This window comes from Pelophylax lessonae (genome assembly GCF_965119305.1).
Source record: "Pelophylax lessonae genome assembly, chromosome: 4".
Taxonomy (NCBI): domain Eukaryota; kingdom Metazoa; phylum Chordata; class Amphibia; order Anura; family Ranidae; genus Pelophylax; species Pelophylax lessonae.
In genome coordinates, this window is record NC_138771.1 from 252,713,132 (window position 1) to 252,730,726 (window position 17,595).

Below are 17,595 nucleotides of genomic sequence, written 5' to 3' on the forward strand. Positions count from 1 at the left end.
TGACAGCTGTGTCTCCGCACACAGCGCGGAGACACAGCTGTCCTCCTGCTGCTCAGCGGGGGATCGGCGGCTCGATCCCCCGCTGAGAAAAACGGAATCCGTCCGACGGACGGATAGTGTGAAAGGAGCCTTAAAGTGAATGCACATTGGTCTTTGTCACAATAAATAGACCCAGCTGTAGAATTAATAAATATCTGTGATAAAGCCCAGTAATCCATTACTGCCATTGCTCCACACAACTGGTAGATTAATATGAAATCTGAATGTTTTTGGATTCTTAAATAAAGATTGGCCTTATGAAAGAAGCAATTGGCCTTTGAATCTCACTATGGCATAGCTAAAGAAACTTCTTGTCTTGGGCTTTCACTAATCAGACCCCAACATTTTTACCATATTTTACATAGCATGGCTTTTTGTTTGTATTTGTAAAATGTAATATAAAGTATTTTGCAACTGCTGAGCTGGGAATGTGTCTTTGTTTGTGTTTTTAGTCCAAGCATTCCAGATATCTACGATATCTGCAGCATGACAAGCATGTTCTAAGATGGTTAAGATATACAGTGACCTACTGTAACTTCAAGGATATTTGTACTAAGAATATCTATCTGCAGCTAAACAGGTGCAATTAAGTGATCCCTCTCCTCCCATAAGATCATTTTATAGAAATATATGTAATCATTACACCTGTAAGTGATGTGACGGCAAGCCATGTAAAGAAACCAGAGTTACATTCTATAACAATTTGATTTCTTACAATTTATGCATGTATACTTTCATATAATCAGCTGCCATCAGGGGAAACATTGAAGGCCTGTGTACTTCAAGCTGAATATTACCCTTGAAAATCTTTTACAAACCTTTTGCCCAAGTAGAGAAGGGGTATGGACAGCATTTTAAATGCATTTTCTGCTTGGACTGCAGAAACAAAGTTCAGTTTATTCACAAATTCAGGTAAATTGCCTGATAAGCTATCAGGTACAGAGGACAGAGCATGAGCAATAGTACCACTGATAGTACCAAAACATTCATCATTATGCATACTTCATTAGGTCTCTAAAAACAGAACTCCAGTCAATTATCTAAATCAGAGCTCTCTAATATTTTCAGTACGAGGGCCACATTGTACATTTGTGGGGAAAAAAAAATCATTTTTGTTTTCAACCTGAATTTACTGAATATTTTTATATACACTTATAGTAAAAAAATATAAATTAATAAAAAAAAAAAAAAATTATTAAAATGTAATTAAATTCATAAAATACCCCAATAAATAAATTCACATGAAAGCCCCCCTTTCACATAAGAAGCCCCCTTCTATCAGAGCCCCCTTTCACATCAGGGTCCCCCATGACATCAGAACCCCACCTTCTCATCGATGTCCTCGTGCCCCCATCCTACCTTACAGTGTCAGCATGGCACAGGGTAAGAGGCAGAGCAGGTCCAGAGAGAGGGCAGGAGGCAAAGTAGGTCCTCTTTTGAATGCTGTGGCAGCCCTGAATGCAGCCACCTTGGATCAGTGTCACACATTTCCATGGTGTTGTCTGGCTGGCCGCCAGCACCAAAGCAACGAGTGACACTATGGGGCAGATTTACTAAAACTTGTGCACACAGAATCTGGTTCAGCTGTGCATAGTAACCAATCAGCTTCTTGGATTTGTCAAAGCTTCATTGAACAAACTGAAGTTAGATGCTGATTGGTTGCTATGTACAGCTGCACCAGAGATGTGCACCAGTTTAAGGCTCCCACCTATGAAGTTTGCTTTTGATCCGCTTCTGCAGTGCTTTTTGCGGTGCGTTTTGCATTTTTGCACATGATTTTTTATGCGTTTTTCAAGTTTTTTAATGCCTTTTGCATTTTTTATGCTTTTTTTTTTCATTTTTTGGCCAATTTGTTGTTGGGCAGATTAAAAAGCAAAACACGCAAACTGCGGCAAATCAATCTACATGATTTTCTGCAGCTTCTCCATTGAAGTCTATTAAACCAAAAACGCACCGATTTACTTTCAAAAAAGTCCCTGACCCTTTCCAAAAGACACAGGGTCTTAAAAAAGCATAGATGTGAACATGTAGTGCGTTTCTGCAAAAAGCAAAAAAAAACACACATTGGTGTGAACCAAGCCTTAGTAAATCTCCCCCTATGTGTCCTGGCTGCTCAGTGTCATTAATTGTTGTGGTGCTGGGGGAGGAAAATACAGGACAAGTTGGTGTGGGCAAGGAAATATCTTGCAGCATGCCGGATGTGGCTACTGTTCCTCAGAATTCAGTGTAACCTCTCTACCTCCAGTTTGCTCCTAAATCAACCAACCTAATCACACTAACAATAATTGGGTCCAATATGCAGCCAGGAGGAGTGTCGATAGGGGGTACAGATGGTCCTACTGTAATGGGCTGGGGTTCCATCGCATCAACAAGGAGGCCTGGGTCCCAGCCTGTCTTAGGAGACTGCATGGAAGGGTTTTCTGGATGTGGGGACACTGAACTCCAGGAAGCAGAAAATGGGCAATCCTACATTGCATCTATCCAATGGAAGCCTGAGGCAGTATACGTGTGCAATGAGGGATGAGCAAACCCCAAAATGTGCAGCTCACAACCTCTAGCCAATGCAGGTGTGGAGGTGTGGCTGGAAGAAGCAAGGAGCTCCCATGTGGGTCCAGCACTATTCGGCCTTGTTTGGAATATTGATAAAGTAGTGAGTGGAGGGAGAGGCTCTTATTCAATCATGCACCCTATACTGGCAAAGGCAGGCAAAATCATGGCTTCAGCCTGATACGAGTAGCATGTGCTGGGCTCAGTATGGCTGCAGTAAGATGCCCTCTTAAACACTGAATTATGGGAAACTACATGTACTCCTATTTCTCTCATATAATATATACAGTACATTACAGTGTTATGTAGGGAGGGGGCTTTATTGCAGCCTAATATTACATACAGTGTAGTATCAGGCTGGGGGGGGGAGGCTGTCAGAATTTACAGGGGCTGTCAGGCTGTATGGAGCCCTATTTACAGTGGTAGTCCTGCTTTAAAGTAGATGTACAAACTATACGATATTGTCAAAAGTATTGGGACGCCTGCCTTTAATGATATCCCAGTCGTAGTCCGTGGGGGTTCAATATTGAGCTGGCCCACCCTTTGCAGCTATAACAGCTTCAACTGTTCTAGGAAGGCTGTCCATAAGGTTTAGGAGTGTGTCTATGGGAATGTTTGACCATTCTTCCTGAAGCACATTTGTGAGGTCAGGTACGGATGTGGATGAGAAGGCTGGCTCTCTAATTCAACCCTAAGGTGTTCTATTGCTCATCCATGTCTTTATGGACCTTTCTTTGTGCACTGATGTGCACTCATGTTGGAACAGGAAAGGGCCATCCCCAAACTCACAAAGTTGGGAGCATAAAATCGCCTAAAATGTCTTGGTATGCTGACGCCTAAAGAGTTCCCTGTACTGGAACTAAGGGGCCAAGCCCACCGTCGAAGAAACAACCCCACAACATAATCCCTTCTCCTCTAAATGATTTGGACGAGTGCAGAAAGTAAGGTCCATAAAGACATGGATGAGCGAGTTTGGGGTGGAGGAACTTGACTGGCCTTCACAACTTGACCTCAACTCCATAGAACACTTTTGGGATGAATTAGAGTGCAGACTGCGAGCCAGGCCTTCTCGGCCAACATCAGCGCTTGACTACACAAATGCGCTTCTGGAAGAATGTTTAAACATTCTCATAGACACACTCCTAAACCTTGTGGACAGCTTTCCCAGAAGAGTTGGAGCTGTTGTAGCTGCAAAGGGTGGGCCAATGCAATATTGAACCCTATGTACTAAGACTGAGTTGCCATTAAAGTTCATGTCCCTGTAAAGGTAGGCATCCCAATACTTTTAGTATTATATTATACAGTACATCCGGAAAGTGTTCACAGCACTTTTCCACATTTTGTTATGTTAAGTCTTATTCTAAAATGGATTCAATTAATTATTTTCCTCAAAATTCTTCAAACAATACCCTATAATGACACCATGAAAGAAGTTTGTATGAAATCTTTGAAAATTTAATAATAATAAAAAAACAAAAAATCACATGTACATAAGTATTCACAGCCTTTGCCATGACACTCAAAATTGAGCTCAGATTCATCCTGTTTTTTTTTTTTTTTTGTTTCATCCTGTTTTATCTGTAGACCTGGGGAAGGTTACAGAAAATGTTCTGCAGCGTTGAAGGTCCCAATAAACAGTGGCCTCCATCATCCATAAATGGAAGAAGTTTGAAACCACAAGGACTCTTCCCAGAGTGGGCCGGCTGGCCAAATTGAGTAATTGGGGGAGAAGAACCATAGTTAGGGAGGTGACCAAGAACCTGGTGGTCACTCTGACAGAGCTCCAGAATTTCTCTGTGGAGAGAAGAGAACCTTCCAGAAGGACAACCATCTCTGCAGTACTCCACCAATCAGGCCTGTATGGTAGGGGGGCCAGACGGAAACCACTCCTCAGTAAAAGGCACATTACAGCCCGTCTGGGGTTTGCCAATAGGCACCTGAAGGACTCTCAGACCATGAGATACAAAATTATCTGTTCTGATGAAGCAAAGATTGAACTATTTGGCCTGAGTGGCAAGCATCATGTCTGGAGGAAACCAGGCATTGCTCATTCCCTGGTTAATACCACCCCTACAGTAAAGCATGGTGGTGGCAGCATCAGACTGTGGGGTTGTTGTTTTTTAATGGCAGGAATTGGGAGACTAGTCAGGATCAAGGGAAAGATGAATGCAGATGGTCTAATGTACAGAGACATCCTTGATGAAAACCTGCTCCAGAGCGCTCTGGACCTCAGACTGGGGGAAAGGTTCATCTTCCAACAGGACAACGACCCTAAGCACACACCCAGGAGTGGCTAAGGGACAACTCTGTGAATGTCCTCGAGTGGCCCAGCCAGAGGTCAGACTTGAACCCGATTGAACATCTCTGGAGAGATCTGAAAATGGCTGTGCAATGACGCTCCCCATCTTGCCTGATGGAGCTTGAGAGGTCCTGCAAAGAAAAATGGAAAAAACTGCCTAAAAATAGGTGTGCCAAGCTTATAGCATCATACTCAAAAAGACTTGAGGCTGTAATTGGTGCCAAAGGTGCTTCAACAAAGTATTAAGCAAAGACTGTGAATACTTATGTACATGTGATTTTTTCATTATTTATTTTTAAAACATTTGCAAAGATTTCAAACAAACTTCTTTCACATTGTCATCATGGTGTATTGTTTGTAAATTTTTGAGGAAAAAATTTAATTAAATCCATTTTGGAGTAAGGCTATAACATAACAAAATGTGGAAAAAGTGTAGCGCTGTGAATAGAGAATAGCCAGGAGATGGCTGAATGGCATTTCTCAGGGTAGATTTCCTGACTGACAACAGTGAACCATGCCTGAGTTAAAATGTCCAGTTGTGGTCTTCATTGTAAGCTTGTGTGATTGATTGACAATGCTGGAGCACATCTGAACACTGGCAGACAGGGAATTGTCACCCCATAGTAGGAAGTGCCTGAACAAGGACTTTTATTGCAGAATCACGAGGGAATACTTTGATGAAACTTCAGGAAATATTCATAAGGACTTTTGAAATCACAATAACACTCTGCAACATTTAAAAACATGGATCCTTTAGACCCCGTTCAGAAAGGGGCGGCGCGACTTGCTGGGGCGACCTGTGCACCGTGACCTCGGCGCGACATGCACGGACTTTATATCATTGAAGTCAATGCAGGTCGCCTCCAGGTCGCCCCAAAGTAGTACAGGACCCTTTTTCTAAGTCGGAGCGACTTGTGTTGCTCCTATTAGAACGGGTCCTGTGCTAATCGATGGCAGGCGACCCACCGCGATTTGTCAGGCGACCAAGTCGCCTGACAAGTCGCGCTAGTGTAAATGGGGTCTCATGCTTATTTTGAAATTTCATCAATATTTGTTGCTGGGTTAGAGAGGGTCGATTCTGATAAACCTAATACAACAATGTGTTAGCCAAGTTAGAATTTCCCAGCTGGTTTGTGCATACACACTCATGAACGTTTTCATGAATGTAGTTGGCTGTCTGTGACATATGAGTAAATGCCTATAGTTAATATAATATCCTTGAAAAAGGAAACATCCTTGGTATGACCCAAGTATGTTCATTTGTGAAAAACGTAGAATTATACACACAGTACTATTTGTGAAAGCCCTTCGTGCCAAGTTATTTATTTTTAAAATACAGTTGTTAAGTCACTTGTCATAAATGCACATTCCTTTTCCTCTTTAAATAACTCTGACATGGACATTGGCCCAAGACTGTAGGGATCTCAGTAAGAGGAAAGATTCCCTCACAAGGGCTGCATGAAATGATATAATCCAATGTATACACAAAGTTCATTACACCGTATTTGAACTCTCTACCTTAGACAAAATGCATTGTAGTCAAGACTTTGTTGAATTTTAGGGACTGAAGGGGCTCCTGAGGGTTAGGGAAGCGCCCTTGGGTTGGGTTCACACTGTGTGCAGAGCGGCTCGCAGCAGGTGATCCAGTGCGACCCTGTTCACTGTTTGAGGTCCCAATTCGATCTGAACTGTTGGCTGGATTTGGACCAGAAGACGTACAGGACGCTTCTGCAAACCACTCCGCAGCCATTCCGGCGATGTGTGAACCGGTTCTATTGAGAGTCTGTCACAGTCTCCTGACACGCAAATAGTGCTAAACCAGCCTTAAAGTCCCTCTCTAGCATACAAATATCCCCCTCTTATTCCTCCCTCTTAGCCCACACTAGCTATTTTTTTTTTTTTACTAAAGTGATCATTTAAATGTCTTTTTATTTATAACAAACTTTGTACCAGAATTCCACCTTTTGATTCACCTTCCAACTATGTGGTGGTCTTTTTTTTATTTACCTGAAGTTGAGGTCTTTTAATATTTACCTGAGGCCGAGGTCACATGGCGCCACCAATCCGAGTCGTCTCCTATTTCTTTTTTTTTACTTCCTGCAAGGATCCTCTCGGGATAGAGAAGAGGACTGATATAATCATGGGGAAAGGGCAAAGGGGACCAGTGGTCTTGGGACACCATCATAGCCATTGACTAGCTGTCCCCTGTGGAAGCAATGGCAGTGGCACCAAAGCCTGCAGGGGCGATGGACTCGTACAGGGCCCTTAGGTGAGTATAGTTGCCTTCTCTAGATGAGGTGGAAAAAAGGGCTGTCGGGATGAGTGTGAGAGGGGTGGAAGGAGGAGTGGGGAAAAAATAGCTCAAGCCTGGACTGGGGCTTTTGTGCCCTTGAGAAGGAGGAAAAGGGTGCATTAGCAATATTCTATAATAAAGTGGCTGCTATGTACTCTTGAGGAGGAGGAGGAGGAAGAGGAAAAGGACATGTTAGCACTACTATAAGCAAAAAATGCTGCCATGGACCTTTGAGGAGGTGGAGGAAGAGGATGCATAATTAGTACTTGCTGGTAATGGCTGCACTGCCCCTTGAAAGAGTAAGATGAGAAAGGCTTTGTCAGCCAATTCACTACCTCCTGTGCAATTCACCACTGGCAGGGTGAGGAAACCAAGCTCACCCAGAACCTTTCCATGCTTCTCTCATATGTTTGCCATTAAAGGAAGATTTGAAGAAGAGCAGACAGCTTATAACCGTAGGATTCAACACTTAAAGTGATTGTAAATGATCACCTTGTAAAACATCCCATTCAGTTTGAAATATAAATGAAAGGAAAAAACATTTGTGTATAGATGTAAAAAAAACATTATAAATACCTTTTTTCCCCTTTTTTATTTGTGATCACATTCCCTCTGTTCTCAGCTGCTTAAGAACTAGGGAGGAGAAACAACAGCACACTGAGCTTCCCAGTGAAAGGCTGTGCAAGGGAGGAGGGGGGGGATGTCAGGATAAGTCTGAATATTGGAGGAGAAAAGGCTAAGTCCCCAGCATAGCTAGAGAACTGACCACTCTGTGCTCTTGTGCCTAATGTGGTCAGTTTTAATAGGAAAGCAGAGGGACTGGCAGGAACATCAGGGATTTAACACAAAGGAAGCAATACAAGGAGAATAGGATACTTTTTCATACATGGTACATCAGGTACAGATCAGGAATATGAACTATTGGGGTTACATATTCTTTAACTTTTTTCTGCAGCCTGCACTTCCCCCTAGCCATAGAATGTCCCCTTCTCTTCTCTTCTGCTTATCCTTTCCCTGCATTTTTGAAGGATAAGCAGTCCGAGGTGTAGATTTTCCAACTGAAGCTATGTGTGGCACCTTTACAGTGCCAGAGCACGGGAATAGGCCAGGAAGGGTAGCAGGACTCAGGAGCTGGTACTGGTGGCAGCATTGCAACATTTCATCTGGATGTATATGCTCTGAGATGCTTGAGGAAGAGGATGAAGCTAAGGAAGAAGAGTGGGTACAGGTGACTGTGCTGTCACTATCGAAAGGATTCTGCAGAGCATCAAGCCATCACTTGACCCCCCTTAGCATGGCCCCATGTCACTATCAAAAGTATTCTGCAGAGGATCAAGCCATCACTTGACCCTCCTTAACATGGCCCCATGAGCCTGTTCCTAGCTTGATATAGTGTATCCTAAGCCTCTGAAACCCCTTTTGAGAATTCTCTCTATGTCGCTAGAGGGCACAAATGTTGCCAGAGGTGCAGTAGGAGAATTTTGGGGAGGGGGAAGATGCAGAAAGTGTGGAACAAGGAGGAGGACTGTGTATCTTTTGTGTGCCACTTGTCTCATTGAGGTGCTGCTCTCACCAAGGCTTGCGGTGAAGAACCATGTGTTTCCTCATATATATGGAACTGCCTGGTACTTTTACTATGGCAAATATGTTGTACAGTGCCTTGCAAAAGTATTTGGCCCCCTTGAACTTTGCGAACTTTTGCCACATTTCAGGCTTCAAACATAAAGATATAAAACTGTACTTTTTTGTGAAGAATCAACAACAAGTGGGACACAATCATGAAGTGGAACGAAATTTTTTTGATATTTCAAACTTTTTTAACAAATAAAAAACTGAAAAATTGGGCGTGCAAAATTATTCAGCCCCCTTAAGTTAATACTTTGTAGCGCCACCTTTTGCTGCGATTACAGCTGTAAGTCGCTTGGGGTATGTCTCTATCAGTTTTGCACATCGAGAGACTGAAATTTTTGCCCATTCCTCCTTGCAAAACAGCTCGAGCTCAGTGAGGTTGGATGGAGAGCGTTTGTGAACAGCAGTTTTCAGTTCTTTCCACAGATTCTCGATTGGATTCAGGTCTGGACTTTGACTTGGCCATTCTAACACCTGGATATGTTTATTTGTGAACCATTCCATTGTAGATTTTGCTTTTTGTTTTGGATCATTGTCTTGTTGGAAGACAAATCTCCGTCCCAGTCTCAGGTCTTTTGCAGACTCCATCAGGTTTTCTTCCAGAATGGTCTTGTATTTGGCTCCATCCATCTTCCCATCAATTTTAACCATCTTCCCTGTCCCTGCTGAAGAAAAGCAGGCCTAAACCATGATGCTGCCACCACCATGTTTGACAGTGGGGATGGTGTGTTCAGGGTGATGAGCTGTGTTGCTTTTACGCCAAACATAACGTTTTGCATTGTTGCCAAAAAGTTTGATTTTGGTTTCATCTGACCAGAGCACCTTCTTCCACATGTTTGCTGTGTCTCCCAGGTGGCTTGTGGCAAACTTTAAACGACACTTTCTGTGGATATCTTTAAGAAATGGCTTTCTTCTTGCCACTCTTCCATAAAGGCCAGATTTGTGCAGTATACGACTGATTGTTGTCCTATGGACAGAGTCTCCCACCTTTTTAAATTTTTAATTTGTAAACAAAGTTTGAAATATCCAATAAATTTCGTTCCACTTCATGATTGTGTCTCACTTGTTGTTGATTCTTCACAAAAAATTACAGTTTTATATCTTTATGTTTGAAGCCTGAAATGTGGCAAAAGGTCGCAAAGTTCAAGGGGGGCGAATACTTTCGCAAGGCACTGTAGGTAGAGGCTGCATACTACAATGGTGCTGGCTGCAGCAGGTATGGTAAAAGGCACACATACACTTCAAAGCTCTTTCTATTTGCTGCATTTTCAAGTACTCAGGTACTATCCTGACACTAGCAAATTTGGTGGTGCTGACGCTGCCCTTTAATAACATATTCCATAAACACTTCATACGGCTGAAACGCATCTCCCAAATGATTCTTATCTCTGAAGGATTGGTGTTTTTCTCTTGTCAACTAAAAGGAGGACATTCTCTCTGTTGTCTGTAGTTCAGGTCCTTTGACTAGAGATGGGCCGAACGACTGCCAGTTCGATTTGCAGCAGCAACTCCCGAACAGGAGAAAAATTCTAACCTGAACGGCAAACCTTATTGAAGTCTATGGGAGCCGAACAGGAAAATTCATAAGTGCCCATTTTAAAGGCTTGTATGCAAGTAATTGGCCATAAAAGGAGTATTAGGGGTCTGGGTAGTGCTCCGGGGGGCATGCATCAATGCAAAAAAAAAACGCACTGCCTTCTCCGAATGCCTTCTCTACGCTTTGACAGTTCTTATATAGGTAAGGGCAGAGCCACCAAGTGACGTTGCCACGTGGCCCTGCCCTTACCTATATAAGAACTGTCCTTTTTTTATTTTTTTTGTACACTTTTTGGTGAATGGGTAGGGGTACTATGTACCTCTAACCATTCAAATGGGGGGGCAGGTCTGTGACCCCCTTGTTAAAGGGGGCTTCTAGATTCCGATAATCCCCCTACCCAGGGTTGTGGGGAAGAGACCCTGAACAAGGTGCTTTGGAGTTGGGGGGCAGAGCCCTTTCCTGACCTGCCAGGCTGCATGTTCGGATAAGGGTCTAGTATGGATTCTGGGGGGACCCCACGCCAGTTTTTGTTTTTATTTTGGCGTGGGGTTCCCCTTAAAATCCATACCATACCCTAAGGGTCTGCTATGGAATGGGGGGGACTCCACACTGTTTGTTTGTTTTTTTAACCAGTATTTTTTTTTATTCAGCTGACAGCAGGGAAGCCCATTGATAGTTAATGACTCATCAGTTGTTAAGGACGCCGCGGCAGGCACCCCGGCCCTTCTCCTTAACAATCAGCTTACACCCTGCCCTTATTGAGCAAAGCAGTGCATTGCAGGGTGTTTGGTGGGGCAAACACCCTGCAAATTCAGGTGTTTGGTGAACAGTCAACTGTTGGGCCTGAACTCATGTTTGGGCCAAACTGTTCGCCCAACATTACCTTTGACATACAATAGCTGCAGCTGGACATTTATCCATCTGCACTATATAGGGCGGATAGAAGAATCGGTTGGGTTTACAGACAAAACAGTTCTACCTACTCAAATTCCAGCATAAACACTGAATTGGGTGTAATGAATTCTCTGACAAAAAGGCTTACACATAATGTGTCTGAAAGAGCATTGAAAAATTCTTCTGTGTGTTGGCCATGCAACCAGATTCTCATGTTAATTTTTACCATAACACTGTTAAGAATATCATGATTGCTATGGGACACATAGACAGTTCTTGCAGACATGTTTTATTCCTGAGGTGCCAAAAACAACTCTGGTTGTCATGAGCCACATTCCTCCACTTTTTTAGATATCTTTAATTAACCAGCATATATGAAGCAAATATGGTGTGGGGAATCCCACAAATCCTGGCCTGTTATAAAAACTGCCCCCTAGAATGAAAGCTGTAATGAGCTAGATTAATCCCCTAATTGAAATTACTTTAATATACAGTATATCTATTATTTAATTGATAATCTTAATTAGACCCAAAGTAGATTTAAGGTGCCACATCCCTATATAGCCGTATCCAAAAAATAAATGAGTGGCCTGGTATTTTTTACTTTTTTCACTTTTTGGCACCAAGACTACAAACAACTGAATTAGAATTCACAATATTTATTAATACAATTTCTTAAAGAGATAATAGTTATATATATATATATATACATATATATAAATAAAGTATCTCACAGAAGTGAGTACACCCCCTCACATTTTTGTAAATATTTTATTATATCTTTTCATGTGACAACACTGAAGAAATGACACTTTGCTACAATGTAAAGTAGTGAGTGTACAGCTTGTATAACAGTGTAAATTTGCTGTCCCCTCAAAATAACTCAACACACCGCCATTAATGTCTAAACCGCTGGCAACAAAAGTGAGTACACCCCTAAGTAAAAAAATCCAAATTGGGCCCAATTTTCCATTTTCCCTCCCCGGTGTCATGTGACTCGTTAGTGTTACAAGGTCTCAGGTGTGAATGGGGAGCAGGTGTGTTAAATCTGGTGTTATTGCTCTCTCATACTGGTCACTGGAAGTTCAACATGGCACCTCATGGCAAAGAACTCTCTGAGGTTCTGAAAAAAGAATTGTTGCTCTACATAAAGATGGCTTAGGCTATAAGAAGTTTGCCAAGACGATAAAGCTGATCTGAAGCACGGTGGCCAATATCATACAGAGGTTTAACAGGACAGGTTCCACTCAGAACAGGCCTCGCCATAGTCAACCAAAGAAGTTGAGTGTACATGCTCAGCGTCAAAACCAGAGGTTGTCTTTGGGAAAAAGACATATGATGTGTCCTGCCAGCATTGCTGCAGAGGTTGAAGGGGTGGGGGGTCAGCTTGTCAGGGCTCAGACCATCCGCCGCACACTGCATCAAATTGGTCTGCATGGCTGTTGTTCTAGAATGGGACCAGATGTGTCAAGCGTGTGTGTCGGCAACTAGGTGAGGAGTACAAAGACAAGTGTGCCTTGCCTACAATCAAGCATGGTGGTGGGAGTGTCATGGTCTGGAGCTACATGAGTGCTTCCGGCACTAGGGAGCTAAAGTTCATTGAGGGAACCATGAGTGCCAACATGTACTGTTACATACTGAACCAGAGCATGATCCCCTTCCTTCAGGGACTGGGCCACTGGGCAAAATTCCAACAAGATAACCCCAAACACATCTCCAAGATGACCACTGCCTTGCTAAAGAAGCTAAGGGTAAAGATGATGGACTAGCCAAGCATGTCTCCAGACCTAAACCCTAATGAGCATCTGTGGGGCATCCTCAAATGGAAGGTGGAGGAGCGCAAGGTCTCTAACATCCACCAGCTCCGTGATGTCGTCATAGAGGAGTGGAAGAGGACTGCAGTGGCAACCTGTGAAGTTCTGGTGAACTCCATGCCCAAGAGGGATAAGGCAGTCCTGAAAAATTATGGTGGCCACATAAAATATTGACACTTTCGGACCCAATTTGGACTTTTTCACTTAGGGGTGTACTCACTTTTGTTGCCAGCAGTTTAGACATTAATGTGTTGAGTTATTTTGAGGGGACAAATGTCATTTCTTCAGTGTTGTCACATAAAAAGATATAAAAAAATATTTACAAAAATGTGACGGGTGTACTCACTTTTGTGAGATACTGTATATATAATCGCTTACACATAAGATTACTCAGCATAATATGATGTAGGATGGATGCACCAGGGTAGGTCACATGACAGCATCCAGAATAGCACAAAGGATGCAATCTTCCCCAAAGACTGGCCCAGCAGATCACCCAATGTGCAATATAATAGTATAACACAAATAAGTGAAAAAGGTCTACCTGTCCTGGTACCTTTGTAAGACTATTTAAGGTGGCCAAATGCATAGAATTTTTCTGAAAGACCTTTCTCACTTATTTGTATTATACTATTATATTGCCCATTGAGTGATCTGTTGGGTCATTCTGTGGGGAATTCATTGCATGTTTTGTGTTGTATTGGACACTGTCATGTGACCACCCCTGGTAAGCGTATCCATCCTACATCATGTTATGCTGAGTAATTCTATGTGTAAACAACCATACATATATATTGTAAATCTTTTTTAATATGATTTGTATTTTTGGTTTGGTTAACTCACATGTATTTATGTTACAGATCATACCCCAATACCAAGCCCCGAAGAAGACTTACAACTTTTGAGTTGAAATACGTTGGGGTTTTTTGTGCACTTTAAGCATTAAAGACATGCTGTACTATATATATGCCTTTTAATATGTTGCAGACTATTGTCTCTTTTTAGAAATCGTATTAACAAATAATTTTTAATTCAGTTGTTTGTATTCTTGGTGCCAATTAAAAATCCCAAGCCACTAAATGACCTGTTTGATACTACAGAATATCTATTGTGTTTTCCACTGAGAATTGATATTGACGGTTGTGGTGCCAAACAAACAGAAGATCATAATAATAACAATAACAATAATAATACTAGTAAAGTGCTAACGGTGCTGTTGTACCATACAAACAGAAGATGATAATAATAAACATAGTAATAATAATCATAACAACAACAACAATATCAATAATAATACTAATAAAATGCAATGGACTGCTGTGGAGCCGTACAACATAAGATGATAATAATACAAATAGTAATAATAATAATAAAATGCTATGGACTGCTGTGGTGCCATAAAAACAGAAAATGATGATGATGATCATAATAATAATATTATTATTATTATTATTATTATTATTAATAATAATAATAATAATGATAATAATAAAGTGCTATGGACTACTGTAGAGCCATACAACAGAAGATATTAATATTACAAATAGCAATAATATTATATTATTATTATTATTATTATTATTATAATTATTATTATGATTATTAATAATAGTAATAATAGTAATAATAATAATAATAATAATAATAATAATAAGAGGGGTCTTTAAAAAGTTTCTGCACTTTTTTATATTTAATCGAGTTTTTAAAAAAAAGGAAACTTTTTAAAGAACCTTCATATTAATAATAATAAAAATAATAATAAAATGCTATGGGCTGCTGTGGTGCCATAGAAACAGAAAAGGATGATGATAATAATTATAAAAATAATATTTAAAAAAATAAGGTGCTATGGACTGCTGTGGTGCCAAACAAACAGAAAATGATGATAATAATAATATTAATATTTGTATTATTAACAGTAATAATAATTCTGCACTTTGAATACTTTCAGACAAAACTATAAGAATGCTGCCAATTTTAGATTCCAACAGCTCAGGTTAAATATATATATATATATATATATATATATATATATATATATATATATATATATATATACGGTATATAAACAATGAGATATCTATTTAGAAAAATCTGGACTTACCATCTGGGATTGGCTCTTCGGACAGCCATTGATATCTTCAACCTTTTCATTTGCTAAATAGAGAAGCAGAGGTGAGTTAGTGAAAGGAGTAATGACACTTCTATTGCTAGTTAAGTCAAAGTGTATTGTGTTACCTCCAGCACTCCAGTCCCCATTGAGCAGTCTCTCCTACTATCAGGCACACCATAACTGTACACACTCTACAATACTGGAAGTGTGAATGTGATCTACTGCTAAGTCTCCTGGCCCTGCCAAGTAACTGCTGACATGAAATCCTCCCCAATTGTCTATGCATGGCCAGGGATAATGTTTCAAGGCATCCCAGAAAAGACTCATTCCCTACAGCACACAGAATGCCCACATGGGAGACGTATGGTTTGATCAAGTCTTCCTCTCTGACATTTCAGCATGTGGAGGATACAGTGAAGCCGTTGTAAAATTTTGGTCAGTTACTCCCCAGCATTTTAATGCTAACGAATTTAAAAACAAACTCACAGAATAGTTTGAGCTTGAGGAAGACATCTGGAATTAGTAACTGCAGTGCAGACATATTGAAACACACATTCTGTTTAACCTTTTCATGTCTAAAGTCACACTGCCACCCAGCTACTCACACACTGACACTTACCAATGATCTGAATGATCTCTGCCAGCAGGACACCATCAGCAATATCGTGTTGTAAATCCTTAATCAGCCTCTTGTGACCAGACTTTGCTAGGTAGTGATTTGCCCAGTCTGTGTAAATCTACAAGACAAGGGGAAAGGGAGGGATAAGGGGGAGAGAAGATAATAAAAATTATTCAGAAACGCATTGACTTGAATAGGAGAACTATTCAGAATCGCATTCCAACTTGGAAAGTCACAGCTCAGAAGGAAACTGTTATGCTGTTATTATTTAAACAATTTCTTTCCTATTCCCAGCTCTAATGACTCACTTTATTTTCAAATGAGGGTCGCTGGAGTTCTCTGACCACACAAGAAACACTCTCACTTCATATCTATCAAGGAAACTGCTGTCACAAATCTATCACTTCCATTCCTCCCTAATGAGTAAGGCCAATTGATTTATCAGGGTGAAATGTAAGGAACTAAAACTCTAGTTTTTTTTTTTTTTTTTGTGAAGAAAAGCAAATTTAGATTGTAAAAGTTTATGATTTTTTAATTTTTTTTGTCATATAACAAAAATAAAAGTTTTATCTAAAAACTCTGTAGTCCATTAAAATAATAAATACTCTACATTGTAATAAGAGCAACATAAACATCCCATACATCTTCTAAGCGGGCCATACACGATTCGACAAACGTCAGTTGAAGAATTGAAGGAGCCAGGTGAAAAATTGTTGGCTGAACATTGACTGTAACGAGTCAACCAATCAGATAAATCTTTTTTCTGTATGCAAACACTAATGGGTGTTGCAGCTGCTTGAATACGATAGCTGGCGGCAGAGATTCCTCCATCCACACTCCATGGATGGAGAAATCTAAGTATGCAGGGCCAGCCTTTGGGGTGTGCGAGCTGTGCGGCCGCACAGGGCACCATGGGCAACAGGGGCGCCATGTGGCCATCACGGCTCGCAGATGATCAGGCCGCACAGTGGGAGGTAAGTGGCGACCGCGGCCTGGAGAGTGTCAACACAGGCCGCGGCCACCACTTACTTCCTGCTGTGCGGCTGTGCCTCAGTCTCCTAGTTGCAGGGCTGAGCTGTGTGTATCTCACACAGCTTAGCCTCCGATCCGCCGCCGCTGACAGATCCCTCCTCTCTACAGGGACGCCAGAGGAGAGATCGTCAGCTCCTACTCCTCCCGTCCCTTCTCCTCCTGGGTATGCCCCGCCCACACTCCCTGAGGAGTTTAAAGAAAAAAAGAAAAGCTGCAGACAGCGTGAGCCTCCATACTGAGGTAAGTAAGCTCTCTCTCCTGCAAAAAATGTAAGGGGGGCTCTGTTGTAAGGGGGCTCTGTGTGGGAGGGCTCTGATGTAAGGGGGTCTCTGTGTGGGGGTCTCTGATGTAAGGGGGGACTCTGTGTGGGGGTCTCTGATGTAATGGGGCTCTGTGTGGGGGGGGTCTCTGATGTAAGGGAGGCTCTGTTTGGGGGGTCTCTGATGTAAAGCGGGCTCTGTGTGGGGGGTCTCTAATGTAAGGGGGGCTCTGTGTGGGGGGGATCTCTGATGTAAGGGGGGCTCTGTGTGGGGGGTCTCTGATGTAAGAGGGGCTCTTTGTGGGTCTCTAATGTAAGGGGGTCTTTGATGTAAGGGGGCTCTGTGAGGGTCTCTGATGTAAGGGGGCCTCTGTGAGGGTCTCTGATGTAAGGGGGGCCTCTGTGAGGGGTCTCTGATGTAAGGGGTCCTCTGTGAGGGGTCTCTGATGTAAGGGGGCTCTGTGGGGGGGTCTCTGATGTAAGGGGGCTCTGTGAGGGTCTCTGATGTAAAGGGGGGCTC

At 41.9% G+C, this 17,595-nt stretch overlaps 1 protein-coding gene across 15 annotated transcripts in view; it reads right to left on the reverse strand.

Annotated features, from left to right (window-relative positions):
- NAV3 (neuron navigator 3) overlaps positions 1–17,595 on the reverse strand; it is a 921,889-nt gene that overhangs the window by 301,348 nt on the left and 602,946 nt on the right. For all 15 annotated transcript variants that reach the window (XM_082254072.1, XM_082254071.1, XM_082254082.1 and 12 more), the window contains 2 exons: positions 15,785–15,902; positions 15,157–15,209 (listed from right to left, as the gene is read on the reverse strand). In XM_082254072.1, coding sequence (XP_082110198.1) covers positions 15,157–15,209; positions 15,785–15,902 — 171 coding nt within the window. The remainder of the gene's footprint in view (positions 1–15,156; positions 15,210–15,784; positions 15,903–17,595) is intronic.